Below are 12,879 nucleotides of genomic sequence, written 5' to 3'. Positions count from 1 at the left end.
GACTTTTTAAACAGGAAAATATCTTTAAATAAAATAATAATAGGTTATACTTTAATGTTAATCTTATATGTTTTTGTCTGAGGAACCAGAGCACCATGTTAAATAAGGAAGGACTACTCCTATTCTATTTGAAAGTTTCCTACTTGAAACATGGAAGTTCCTGACCATCAGTGACAAAGCCAAGAACCGACGTCAGTTTTAATTCCCAGTTTGAGGCTTTGTTTTGCTATGCCTACATCCTATTTTAATTGAGGATGACATTGTTGTTGTTGTTGTTGTTTTTTAATCAGAGGCAGTACAAAGCTCACTGTAATACACATTTTCTTTCATAATTTATGTTCAACAAACACAACAGTATGATAATTATTATTAATAATACATGCTGTATATTGAAAGTGCTTGAAGTGGGGAAATTCTCAGAAATCTTTTCCAGGTGTGATGTCTAAGCCTTGGGTTTTTTCCCCCCATCTCAAACTGTTCAATACATTATTTGAAATCCATGTGTTGCAAAGCCTGTGGCACAAGATAAGCCACAAGCAGCAGGCCCCAGGCCACTGCTTGGTTGCCCGTGGCTTCATGTAGGCATTTTACAGAAATCCATGGCTATGAGGTGTTTCAGAGAAAGCTGAAGACTCCAAGGTAACAAAGGTGACTTGGGTAGGGAATGTATGTGACGATGGGAGTGGAGGCTCCTCATGCTGCTGCATGGACAGAGCAGCCACCAGAAAAACACAACTGTTTATGTAATTTCATTTCTTTGTCTTCATTACTCATTGAGTATCTAGCGCTGAAGTGATGATGCCTGCATATAGAACATTTTAACTCTGTGGGGTCCAGCTCCCGTCCTGCAGCAGGGGGAGGACATGGAACAGTTGGAGCAAGTCCAGAGGAGGCCATGACGTTGATGAGAGGACTGGGGCACCTCCCGTACGAAGACAGGCTGAGGAAATCGGGTCTGTTCATCCTGGACAAGCTTCTGTGGAGACCTCCCAGCAAACTTCCAGGATCTGAAGGGGCTGCTGGGACGCTGGAGAGGGACTCGTCGTCACTGTTGTGATAGGGCAAGAAGTAAATCGAAAGAGGGAAATTTAGGGTGGATACTAGGAAGGAATTATTTATCGTGAGGGTGGTGAGGCACTGGCACAAGTTGCCAGGGCGGCTGTGGGTGCAATCCTGGCCACGTTCAAGGCCAGGCTGGATGGGGCTTTGAGCAACCCGGTCCAGTGGGAGGTATCCCTGCCCTTGGCAGCGGGGTTGGGACTAGATAACCTTTAAAGTCCCCTTTAACCCGTGACATTCCAGGATCCTATGGAACCGCGGTGGTCACTTCTCCGCCTCAGCAGTGGCACCTCCCTTCCCGCGGCGGCGGGCGCGGCTGCGATCCGGTCGGCGCCCGGCTGCCCCCCCCGCGGCCCGCCGCGCCTTGGTACGGCCCGCGGGGCCGCGGTGCGCGCCGGGAGCGGGCCCGGCCGGCGCGCGGGGGTGCGGCGGTGATCCCGCGCCGCGCGCCCGGCACATCCCGGCGCATCCCGGCCCGGCATGGCCCTCAACAAGTCCATGCACGCCCGCAACCGCTACAAGGACAAGCCCCCCGACTTTGCCTACCTGGCTGGCAAGTACCCCGAGTTCCAGCAGCACGTGCAGACCACCCTGGCGGGCAGGGTGAGGTACGGCCGCGGTGGGATGGGGCGGGTGGGTGCCCCTTGCGTGTCCGCCCCCGGGCACCCGTGAAAGCTCCGCTTGTGCCTTTCAGCCTGAATTTCAAGGATCCCGAGGCCGTGAGGGCTCTGACGTGCACGCTCCTGAAGGAGGATTTCGGGCTGACGATCGACATCCCCGTGGAAAGGCTCATTCCCACCGTCCCTTTGAGGCTGAACTACATCCACTGGGTGGAGGATCTCATCGGCCACCGGGATGCTGAGAAGCAAACCCTGAGACGAGGCATTGACATAGGTACTTGGCGAAGCTAATGTTTAAATCCTTATTTACCATCATCAGCGACAGTAGCAGGTACAATTTGTTGCAGAGGCACGGGAAAACGTCAGGTTTGAGGAACAAAGAGATCTGATGTGTGCTCGCTGTGGTGGGAGGCACTCTGAGTTCCACAGGTGTTTCATGTGCCTTCTGGTTGGGCAGGATTTCTCTGCACAAACACAGGAACTGTCGTGGCACGCAATTATGTGGCTTTTCAGGGCCTTGAACTCACTCGAGTGCAGCTTTGTGTGGTATACAAAAACTGTGCTTCTAGAAATGCAGGCAAAAATGTCATTCTAAAGGATCTAAAAAGTGTTTCTTCTTAGTGTTCTAATTAGCGAATTGTGTTTTGCTGCTAATTAATTAATTTTGGTTTTGGATGTCTGCACCAGAGAGTTTGTGAGTTGCATAGCATTTTTTTTTGGTGTTCCACTTAGTAACATTTTTTCCTGTTGTTATAGGTGTATTTGACAAGTGAGTGATCTGTCCTTTTTATATTTCAATTTTTATTTTAATTTATTTCAATGTGGTTATATATGTGAGCTGAATTGTAAAAGAGACTAAATAAGAAACCAGGGTAAATATATTTTGGTTGTATATGGTCAAATATTTCTTGTTTATTGTTGAGAACAAAATGTCTTTTAAGTTGGACCAAGCATCAGCAGATGGATGATACTGTCCACTTTCAGTCTGGATTTTTGGGTAATATCAGGATGATATCTAGATTAGGCAGCAGATAACTATAAACAGCAGAGGTGTGAGTTTATAAGATGTACACTGATAGCCATAATTTGGTTTTCATTGGAAATAAAAGAAAGGCAAGCTCCATAAGAGCTTCCACATGCAGATAATAAAATTGGCATTTGGATTCCCAATTTTTGGTTATTCTGTATGAATTATTTAAAAGGCACTAGTGATAGTACATTTGAATTTAGTTCACATCTTTTATTTTGTCAATAGAATCTTCCTTTACAGTTTCAGAGGCTTGATTTCAAAGACTGTTTTGTGCTGAAGAAAACTTAGAATGAAATTGAGAGAAGTAGGAATTTCCTTTGTAACTTGTTTTAATGCTTGACATTAAAACTTCAAAGTTACTGAATTCCTCAAAGCTGAGGTTCAGTAATCTCTGTTACTGTACCGGATTTTATGTTTCTTGGCATCTGCTAGCATGACTTTTTATAATGGCATTTTTTGTTCTCCTGAAATTTACTGACTTGTATTTTTAGCTGGAGTTGTGCTGGATACCAGGTTTGCATCATCACATGTGTGTCCACAGCAGCTTTCTTCTAGTAACTTTGAAATTTTTTAGACAGCTTCTGTGCATTTGATATTAGTTTTAATTTTTGAAAATGATTTCTATGAACTTCATCATGGTAGGTGGCTAGGTAGAAGAGACGGATCCTCTAAGTCCTCCATATACTGCAAAACCTTCAGTTTGAGTTTGCATGAACTTTGATGTTTCAGCTTTGGAAAAGCAGGAAGTCAGCCAAGAGGGACTTGAGAGAAGTGCTAGAAGTAACCCCTTGCTGTTGTGTACTGACAGATGAAGTTACTGATGGTTCAATAAGGCAGTGTAACAGATTCTAAATATATGTCTAAACTCTAGTTTGGTGGTGGTGGTATATCTTTCCCTTTTCTTGTATCCGTTCCCTTTAATCCTAAATTTGGTTGTCATTGATAATTTGATCACCTAGGTATGCCATGATTATTTTGTGCTAGCATCTCTCTCTTTTTTACCAAGTTTTTATCTGTCTGTCTCTCTTTTTTAATATCTTAATTGATATCAAAGAAACTTGGGTTTCTTTGATAGTTTTGGACATTAGAGAAGGACAGTCTTGTGGAACACATTTTTTTTTGTGGTTGTTGTATGCATCAAAGTAAATTATTTGTGATAGATGATAGAAAAATGAAGAAGAGAAATTTATTTGTGGTAGGGTTTTTGTTTTAGTAAAGCCAGAATGTATTTGGCTTTCTTTATATAAATTAACCATTGACATATAGAAGAAAAATAGCTTAAACCAAAGCTGATAGTTTACTAGAAAATTTATTACAGATTATTAAATTCTTTCTTTTATTAAAAGTGCATATTTGACAGTGCTATTTTTCAAATTGCAAAAATTAAGTTCACTAAATAATTGAGTAGTAGATGATCAATAATCACCATTTTCTTGAAGTTAGTTCTTTTTGGTGTATTAAGTACATAGTTAACAGCCACACTGCATATAACACCAGTACTTATTTTGCCTTTTTCATGGATTTTCACTTCTGCAGGGACAGGGGCATCCTGTATATACCCATTACTTGGAGCAACTTTGAATGGCTGGTATTTCCTTGCAACAGAAGTGGATGACATGTGCTTCAATTATGCCAAGAAGAATGTGGAACAGAATAACTTGTCTGATCTGATAAAAGGTACAATGTAATAAGGTATTTAGTAGCATATGAATGTTGGGGCATATTTTTGACATTTGTTCAGTGGCATATCAGAATGTGTATTCCTTCCAAATACATGCTCAATTACTTTTACTGGAGCAGAATATTTACTGAAGTCAGTGTATGCTTAAGCCAAAAAGCTGCCTTGTCTAGCATGGGATGTGTGGATAGAGAAATACTCTTCCTTACAAAATCCGAAAGTTAAACTTCACCCCGGGGTGTTTTTATCTCTGTATTCCATGTCTGTTACTGAAGTATTTCTTAGTGTTTGGGCTATTTCTGCTGGTAGGAGAGCTGGAATGCTCCCCTTGGATAATTGCATGACACTGCCTGCCACAGACGTGTATCTTGTACAGGGAGTTCTTCATCCTCACTTCTTGAATGAAGTCCTGACACTGCCTGTGGTAGCAGAGGCAGCATGCCAGACTTTGTCTGGGAATGAGCTTGGAAAATTCTCTGAAAGAACTCAGTGTAGTAAAAATTAGGTCCATTTATGAGCTCTGAATAAAAACTTCTGGAAGCATCCATTTGAACAACATGTCTTAATCTGTCGTCCATGTCAGTGTTGAAGATGCAGAACTTGATGTGGAGAACAATGAGAGTTTTCTGTCACTGCTGCCACTGGTTTTTAGTGGTGTGGTGGTGTTTCAACATACTGGAAAAGTAGCTGGCAAAGGAACAGGCTTCATGTGAAGCTTTAGTGCCTGTAGCTGTAAGGGCTTAAAGCACATTTGTGGTTGTGTTGGAGAACTTGGTATAACTCAGGTAGTCCTTGTTGTTTTAAACAGGTTCATGTGGTTCTGCTGCTGTGTATAAACATACAGGCTGTTTGTATGTTAATCCTTGACCTGAAATCTTTATTTGCGTGGTGATATTTGTTACATCTCTTTTGTAGAAAGCATTGTTTAGAAATTACAGGTTTTATGCAATGTATAATGTATATAGCATGTTAAATAAAATATGAAGTTCCTTACTACCAAATTCACTTTTTCTAACAGTGGTTAAGGTACCACAGAAGACTCTTCTAATGGATGCACTGAAAGAAGAATCTGAGATCATTTATGATTTCTGCATGTGCAACCCTCCCTTTTTTGCCAACCAGTTGGAGGCTAAGGTAAGGTAACAAACTGGGTGTTATACATACTTCAGTAGTCAGTGAAAAGGTAGCAACAATTTAACCTCTTGGCTTGGGCAAGGTTGAGTGAAAAATCCCAAATCATCATTAATAGCATTTATGTCTTCTCCCTCCTCAGCCCTATATGGAGTTCTGAAAACTTAACTGTTACCCCTCCTAAAGTAGAGGATGAGCTGTAGCATTCTTTCACAAGTTCTTAGTGTCTTAGAAAATGAGTTTGGAAAGTAGACAACTAGTAAATCTGAAATCAGGTGCCTGTTGCATAACAGGCACCTCTGTAGTACAGAAGAATTAGTTCTGGAATTTTGCTTAACTATATTTTTCATTTCCTTAGTCATGTAGACAGTATCATACAGGTTGTGCAATACCCACTGAATATAGTCAGAAATGTATAATGCAGGGCAGTAGAAAAGAAGGTTTAAGATTTAATTAAGGACTATAGATTGTAATTGCATAGATGCACTTAGCATGTCTTATATGTATTGGAACCACATATTTCATATTAGCAGAATCCTGATGTGACAGGTACCTTACCTAGGTTTGAGATGGTGGGGAATTCACTCAGGCATGTTTATTTTGAATGGATCTTTGTTATCCATGGTTCTGAGGGGTAGGATAAGTAGATATGATGGTGCTTGCTGCCCCCTAAAGATTAAGATAGGAAGCAGTGTACAAAGCAGCATAACATTTCATTAAATGCTCATGTCAAATGTTTTTGTTTTTTAATCCAGGGAGTTAATTCTCGAAATCCACGGCGTCCCCCTCCCAGCTCTGTAAATACAGGAGGAATCACAGAAATCATGGCTGAGGGAGGGGAACTAGAATTTGTCAAAAGAATTATTCATGATAGTCTCCAGCTTAAAAAGAGGTTACGGTAAGTGTTTTGTTCCAGTCAAAAAACCCCAAACTAACACCTTTTATCTTCATCTTTGGCAGAAGTCATGCAACAGTGTTATTTTTAGTACCTATGGTCCAGTGATATCTGCTCAGTTTGTTTGATGATACTTCCACATCCAATTGTTCCTGAGCAGCAATTAGAAGTTATTGCTGGAGGTATTAAAGGCAGAAGACAAAAAAAGCCTGTACAAGTGACATTTATAGCTTGCAGCAAAATTAGCACATGTACCTGATAAGAGACCAATCAGGATTCATTCTTGAGGAATTTTGGATGGAAGAGGCTTTATGATATTGCTTAGTTATCTGTTGATTACCTAAAAATTTCTATCCTTTCCTGGCTGAGTTTTGGTAACTTGCAGTTTTGCCTGCTAAAGGACACTGTTGTACTGAATGGTGTCTTGGATGAACATAAGCTGCAATAAAAACCATAGTGAGACCTTGTTTTGACCTTATTTTTAAACAGATGGCAGATCTTCAGTTTTCTGACTATATCATCAGGCTTTCACTCCCCTATTGTTGGACAAAACTGTCCCTTGATAACTGGGAAATCATAAGTTTTGTACTTCAATACGTTATATTTCTGAATAAGCTTTTTTGGATTAAGTCATCAAAAAGTGTGGAAGATGAGGTTGTAAAGCTCGAATAATAATTTAGATGACGAACAGAGCGTCATCTAAAATAATATTTGGGAGATTCTGAAGATGTGGAAATGGGTGGAATGATAAGCTTCACTAGAAGTGGGAAAATAACTTCTTTTTCCCTTTTTTTCCTGATTTTTTCCTCATGAAATAGGGGTTACGTGATGGAAACCTAGATAAGTGAGCACAAGTGATAGTCAGTATGTCTGCTTTTGAGCACGATTACTTACCAATAGTTATTCTTCTTTGTTCTGATTCATTCTCCAAAGGAAGTGGAGAAGTTGAAACAAATTCTTGTAAGATGTAACATCTTCCCCATAACTGAAGTCACTCTTTGAAACAAGATTGCTCATTGTTCATGTGTTGTTTCTAAAATTCTCCCAATGTATTTCTTAAAAGCTCAAAAAGATTTCCCTGTCCAGTCTGTCTTTGGACCTTCTGTTCTGAATTTTGTTGTACTATGTCCTAGTCACTCTGTTTAAGTGTGATTTTTTTTTTTTTTTTTGTTTGTTTTTTTGTTTTGGTTTTAATCTCATATTGTTTTTTCAGCTTTCTGATCCAAGTAGTTCTTATTAATAGCTGCCATTCTCAGTTGATCTCTATTTGTAAAATACTTTTTTTAATGTGTGCTTTGCAGATGGTACAGTTGCATGTTGGGGAAGAAATGCAGTTTAGCACCACTGAAAGAAGAACTTCGAATCCAGGGGGTGAGTATGCATAGAGTCCTGCCTGTGTTCTATACAGAATATAGTATGCTTCAATGTGTGTGGGTAATTATTGTTGAATTATTTCACAGAGTTTTTGTTACCAAAAGGAACTGAAATTTCTTGTTAGGGAAACAACTGAGGTTTAACTATTGTAGATTCAAAACTGACACATAAGTAGGAAATATTATCTCCAAAGTTTTGTCTTTAGCACATGTTGGAACATGTCTTCATTCTAGAAGATTCAGGGTTTCTGCTTTAAAATAGCCTTAACAAGGCTGTAGCAAAAAAAGAAAAAAAGAACAACAACAAAAAAATCTAGCTTTCTAGCAATTTGGTTGATAAAAGAAATAGTAACATTATTTAAGTGTCAGTGTTGTTATGTTTGTGTTCAATTCTGGCACCAGGTAAAATGGAACCTTGTGCTACTATTCCCATTAAAGAGGGCTGTGCAAAGAACTTTTGGATGGCTTCTTGGAGGAAGCATACTCTTCACTAATTCCCATACAAAGAGAATAATTGTGAGATCTGTCCGTGTATATAGTGGAAGGAAAGAGAATGCATGGTGAAATAAATTCCCAGAAAGATGAATTACCAAAAGCAGATGCTGAGCTAGATACAAAATATCTGATTTTCCTTCTCTGTCATTGAATTGTTGCACCTCAGTCTCAGTAAAGGGAGAGAAATGAGAGAGGGCCCTGACACCTCTGAGCCATGTCCAAAAGAATCTCTATTTGTGTAATGAGAAAATATGCTTTGTTTGAAAATGTGTGCAGTAAAACAATGTTGTTTATTAATCTGAAATAATGTATTGCTTCTTTGCATAGGTTCCTAAAGTCACTCACACTGAATTCTGCCAGGGACGCACCATGAGATGGGCACTGGCCTGGAGTTTCTATGATGATGTGCAAGTACCTGTAAGTAGCTTAATTCTGGTTTGCTTGTGATTTTCTGTGCCTCTTACTTGAGGAAGGGGCTAATGAGCTATAACTACTGTGATACAAACTGTTCTTCTTCAGACTGGAATATTGGATATGCTGGGCTGTATGGACAGTGGAATTTCTTAGATGGCTGCCAGTCTGTTAGCAGTTGTCATGTGATTCATGAATGACCCTTGTTGAGGGTGGAAAAAGGAAGCCGTTGTAGGAACTTCCTGTGGGTTTCAGTGAAAATAAGGATCATTTGTAACATACCTCAAATAGCAGTTTAGTAGTAATAAAAATATTCTAAGTTTGGGGCTGGCTTTGAATTTAAACTTCCCTCTGAGAACTCAGTTTTAATTTAACATGTGGATTCTGTTACCAAATAGGTATGACCACGTCTAACTCAGACTTGCCTACATGAATGTAAGTGGAGCTTGTTCACCTTAAATGTGAGCCAGTTGCTTTTTTGGATCTGGATGTTTGTATATTTGAATATAGGTATAGACAATAACCAATCTTAAGGAAGATGCAAGTAAACCTTCAATGCAGCTGGATCAAAACATGGATATTGGCAGTTGGCTTATATTCCCAAGAGCAGCCACACCTTTTCAGCTCATGGAGAGCTCACAGTTTAAAGGAACCAATGAAACTTTTTGCCTAATACCTGAACATAAACTCCCTCTGTCCATCAGGCTAGCATAAAGTGCATGATCCTGTTAGCTGCTTTGAGTCTAAAACTCTGGGGGTGAAGTGGAGCATGGGCCATATGAGTGACTGCTTAGTGCCTTATATTACACTCTTAATCCTCGTGTCTTATGGAATCACAGTCTTCTGAGTGCAAAAGTCACCCCACTAATACTGCAAAGCCTTGTAATTATTTTCTTTCTTTTTCTAGTCACCTCCCTCTAAAAGAAGAAAATTAGAAAAACCACGAAAACCAATTACCTTCATGGTTTTGGCTTCTACAGTCAAAGAGTTATCTGTCAAAGCTTCAGCTATGGGCTGGGATGCTGTAGAAGCTATTGCTGTGGTTAGAGCCTGGGTAGAGAAGATTCTCACTGATCTGAAGGTACAGTATGAAGTATTAGATGTTAAAACTATATCCTAATTGAAAGCATAACTGTGACAGGATGCTATGAAATTCTGTTTTCTGCAATAGGTTCAACATAAACGTGTTCCATGTGGAAAAGATGAAATTAGCCTCTTTGTGACTGCCATTGAAAACTCCTGGATTCATTTGAGGAGAAAGAAACGAGAGAGAGTAAGGCAATTACGAGAACTTCCTCGAGCTTCTGAAGATATTCTGCAAGCAAAGGAGGAAGAAAAGAACAGCCAGAAGAGTGTGAGCAACAACTCGGACTGTGAAAACCCCAAGGCTGAAGACTCTGAAATGGGGTTTATGGCACCTGATGAGGATGTCCAGATGACAGCAGGTGATGAGCAACCAGAGGAATCTGCTGCCAGAGAAGAACGCGGTGATCCTGTGAAGGAAGAGGAGATGGAAGCAAAGCAGGGAGAAACGTCACTTGGGAAAGGTTCTGGTGATGTGAAGGAGGAACCTTGCTCTTCAGAGGAATCTAGCAATCTGACAGTGGAAAAAGAGCCAGGCCCTAAAGAAACTAGTGGGGGTTTTCTTTTCAAGTGTTTAATGAATGTGAAGAAAGAAGGAAATGATGTAGTAGTAGAAATGCACTGGGTTGAAGGACAGAACAGAGACTTGATGAACCAGCTGTGCACATACTTACGGAACCAAATTCTTCGACTGGTTGCTAGTTAGCTCTTTTTCCTACTTTGGTAAAGTAGGTCTGTCCTCAAATTTTGTAAACTATTTTTAATCAATTAAAAATTTCAGATAGCAAAACCTGTCTTTTCCCCCTTAAAAAAAAGGTGTAGAATGAAGATAGATGTCTCCTTTAATATTTTAAATATCTTTTTCAAAAATATAAGGAGGACATGAAGTGATGAGGAAGTGATAGATTTCATACTGCAGTTGTAAAACTACATGTTGAAGTGAAACATGTTTATGCTGTGAACATTTTAAATATCAGCAGTGCTTATTCTGTTCTTTTTCTGGCACAATAGAAATATATATTGTTACTAAGTAGAAATCTTTACTGAGTTATTTTCTTCAATATTTTTTCAGTACTAATAGAGGAAACGGTTAGTCTGCAGTGGCAATTGTTTCCTGCAGTGAGGAGTCTTTAGCAGAGGATTTCTGCGCGCCTCTCCTCCCTTTAATGTATCTATCTTTTGGTCAACCGAGTAGCAGCATGGATACATTCTCCAAGTGTCAATTCATTAAAATAATTGCTTTTGGGAAAAAGTGTGTGTTGTTTTTATCTGGTGCTTGGGCTTTGAAACACAGAAGAGCCTACTGTTAGCCTACCGTTTATCTGGTTTTGTAAAGTTGAACAATGAAAGAAGCTTTTTGAGCTGCTTGATTTAAAGACTATTAAAATACGTTGACTCTTCCATTAGACCATCCTTTACACTTACTCAGATATAATTATCTGAAATGACAGCAGTATTCTTAAAGAATTTTGCTTCCATTTAATTTGAAGATTTAATGACGGGAATGAGAGCACATGCTCTTCTTCAAGGGCCAGAAGTTTCTGAGTGTATGTGTTTTGAGATGATGATCACCAGTCCTGCTTCATGTGAAGTCAGCCTCCTAAGCTGTGATCCATTTCTCTGAATAGAGATACAGAACATGAAGAACTTTTCTGAGTGGGGTGAATGTGTGTGTGTGGGTGTGTGTTTGTGCGTTACCCAAAACAAAGCAGTGGTGTCCAGAAGGAAATTACTGCGTGTGTTCATTCTCCTTTCAATGTTCACCCTTTGCTGTCTTTATTTTTGGAAAGACCAGTTTGCTTTCTTCAGCTGAAATAAAAAGCAACTTAGAAAAACCTTATTTTTTTGATGTAATGCTTCTTAACACTTCTGTGGGTGATGGACAAAGACATGCATTTTTCGGGTACTGCAGAATATTCATAGAACTGGTCCTCACATTCACTTTGCTGAGGAGAGGTAAAACCAGTCCTGGTCTTTTAGAATCTGAAACAGCTATTTTGGCGTCAGAGACATTAGAAACAGCAAACGAGGCTGTTTGTCCTATGGGCCCTCTCCTCCTTGTTTTGTTGAAGCAGACCCTTCAATAAATGATCTCAGCCTTTCACCGGTACAGCGCGCCTTGCCTCACGCGTACCGCACGCTCGGAGCGCTGTCTCAGCAAGGACCGGTGTTTTTCCACAGACAACCTCTGCGGCGGCCGCACTCCTCGGGCCTGCCGTGCTGCCCTGTTGCTGCCCGCTTCCCTGCCCCCGCCCGTTCCCTTCTCCCTCCCGCCGGCCGGGGCGGGCCCGGGTTTGAATGGCGTGGCGGGAAGATGGCGGCGGCACCATTATCTCTCCGAGCGGTGCCGCTGCAGCCTCGGCCGCGAGGTTCGGCGGCGGCAGATCCCACACGCCGGGGCGGGCCGTGCCACCCGGCGCCGCCGCTCCCCGCCGCGTTGTGCTGAGCCCCCCGCCCGGCCTCGACCTCTCCCTGCGCCGCAGCGGCTCGGCAGGTACCGGCGTGGAAAGCGCAGCCCTTCTCTCCCATTCCCCTTCTTTCCCTTCCCGCCCTTCCCTCGGTCGTGTAGCGCGGCGGGTCGGGACGTGCTGGTTCGAGGGGGAGCGGGGCTGCGCTGCTGGAAGCGGCCGGGACCCTCCGAGCCTCTCGCGGCGCGGGGCCCTGGCCCCGGGGGCGGCGCTGCTCGGGCCGCGCTTCGCCCCTTCCTTTCCCCCTGGAGAGCAGCGGCTGCAGTCGAGGTACATGCTTGTGTTAGAGGGTGGCGCTTGAAGGATTTCCTGCCCCCCTCGCTGTGTAGTCGAGGAAGAAAATAAGAAAATGTGTATTCTGTGCACAGGTCTGCGATGGGGGCATGCTGTGTGTCGTGTAGCAGTGGGCCTTATTCTTGGCTTGGCCTCTAGGTGCTGCCATAATACAACAGTCGGTATAGGCCGTTCTCCTTGTTATACCGAACAAGGTTTGTTTACCTACGTTGAGAAATTGATCAAAGAGTACATATAGAATACAGAAGAAGTATACACAGTATATTTCTGTATGCAATATACAAGACTTTGTATAAACATCTTGTGGCAAGGTGTCATATCAAGTGCTCCTGCTGCCAGACA

General features: G+C 41.6%; 2 protein-coding genes across 2 annotated transcripts in view; both read left to right on the top strand.

The window, feature by feature from the left end:
- The first annotated feature begins 1,471 nt into the window (after positions 1–1,471).
- Positions 1,472–11,615, top strand: METTL16 (methyltransferase 16, N6-methyladenosine). The gene is made up of 9 exons (XM_054004731.1): positions 1,472–1,667; positions 1,754–1,953; positions 4,246–4,386; positions 5,406–5,521; positions 6,274–6,416; positions 7,715–7,784; positions 8,609–8,698; positions 9,600–9,773; positions 9,864–11,615. Exons 1-9 carry the CDS (start codon positions 1,540–1,542, stop codon positions 10,479–10,481), a joined length of 1,680 nt encoding a protein of 559 aa, XP_053860706.1. The 5' UTR covers positions 1,472–1,539; the 3' UTR covers positions 10,482–11,615.
- A 92-nt stretch (positions 11,616–11,707) lies between these two features.
- POLQ (DNA polymerase theta) overlaps positions 11,708–12,879 on the top strand; it is a 53,258-nt gene continuing 52,086 nt past the window's right edge. Inside the window, exon 1 of the mRNA XM_054004744.1 lies at positions 11,708–12,269. Coding sequence (XP_053860719.1) covers positions 12,074–12,269 — 196 coding nt within the window. The 5' untranslated portion in view covers positions 11,708–12,073. The remainder of the gene's footprint in view (positions 12,270–12,879) is intronic.

The sequence above is a fragment of the Vidua macroura genome, chromosome 2, assembly GCF_024509145.1.
Source record: "Vidua macroura isolate BioBank_ID:100142 chromosome 2, ASM2450914v1, whole genome shotgun sequence".
Taxonomy (NCBI): Eukaryota; Metazoa; Chordata; class Aves; order Passeriformes; family Viduidae; genus Vidua; species Vidua macroura.
Note: the sequence above shows the minus strand (reverse complement) of the source record. Positions and strands in the feature narration are given on the sequence as shown.

Excerpts from the sequence above, each read along its gene's own strand:
- METTL16 (XM_054004731.1), top strand. The coding sequence starts at position 1,540 with ATGGCCCTCAACAAGTCCATGCACGCCCGCAACCGCTACAAGGACAAG. Across the intron at positions 5,522-6,273 it reads CCAACCAGTTGGAGGCTAAG|GGAGTTAATTCTCGAAATCC; the intron begins GTAAGGTAACAA and ends TTTTTAATCCAG. Across the intron at positions 8,699-9,599 it reads ATGATGATGTGCAAGTACCT|TCACCTCCCTCTAAAAGAAG; the intron begins GTAAGTAGCTTA and ends TTCTTTTTCTAG.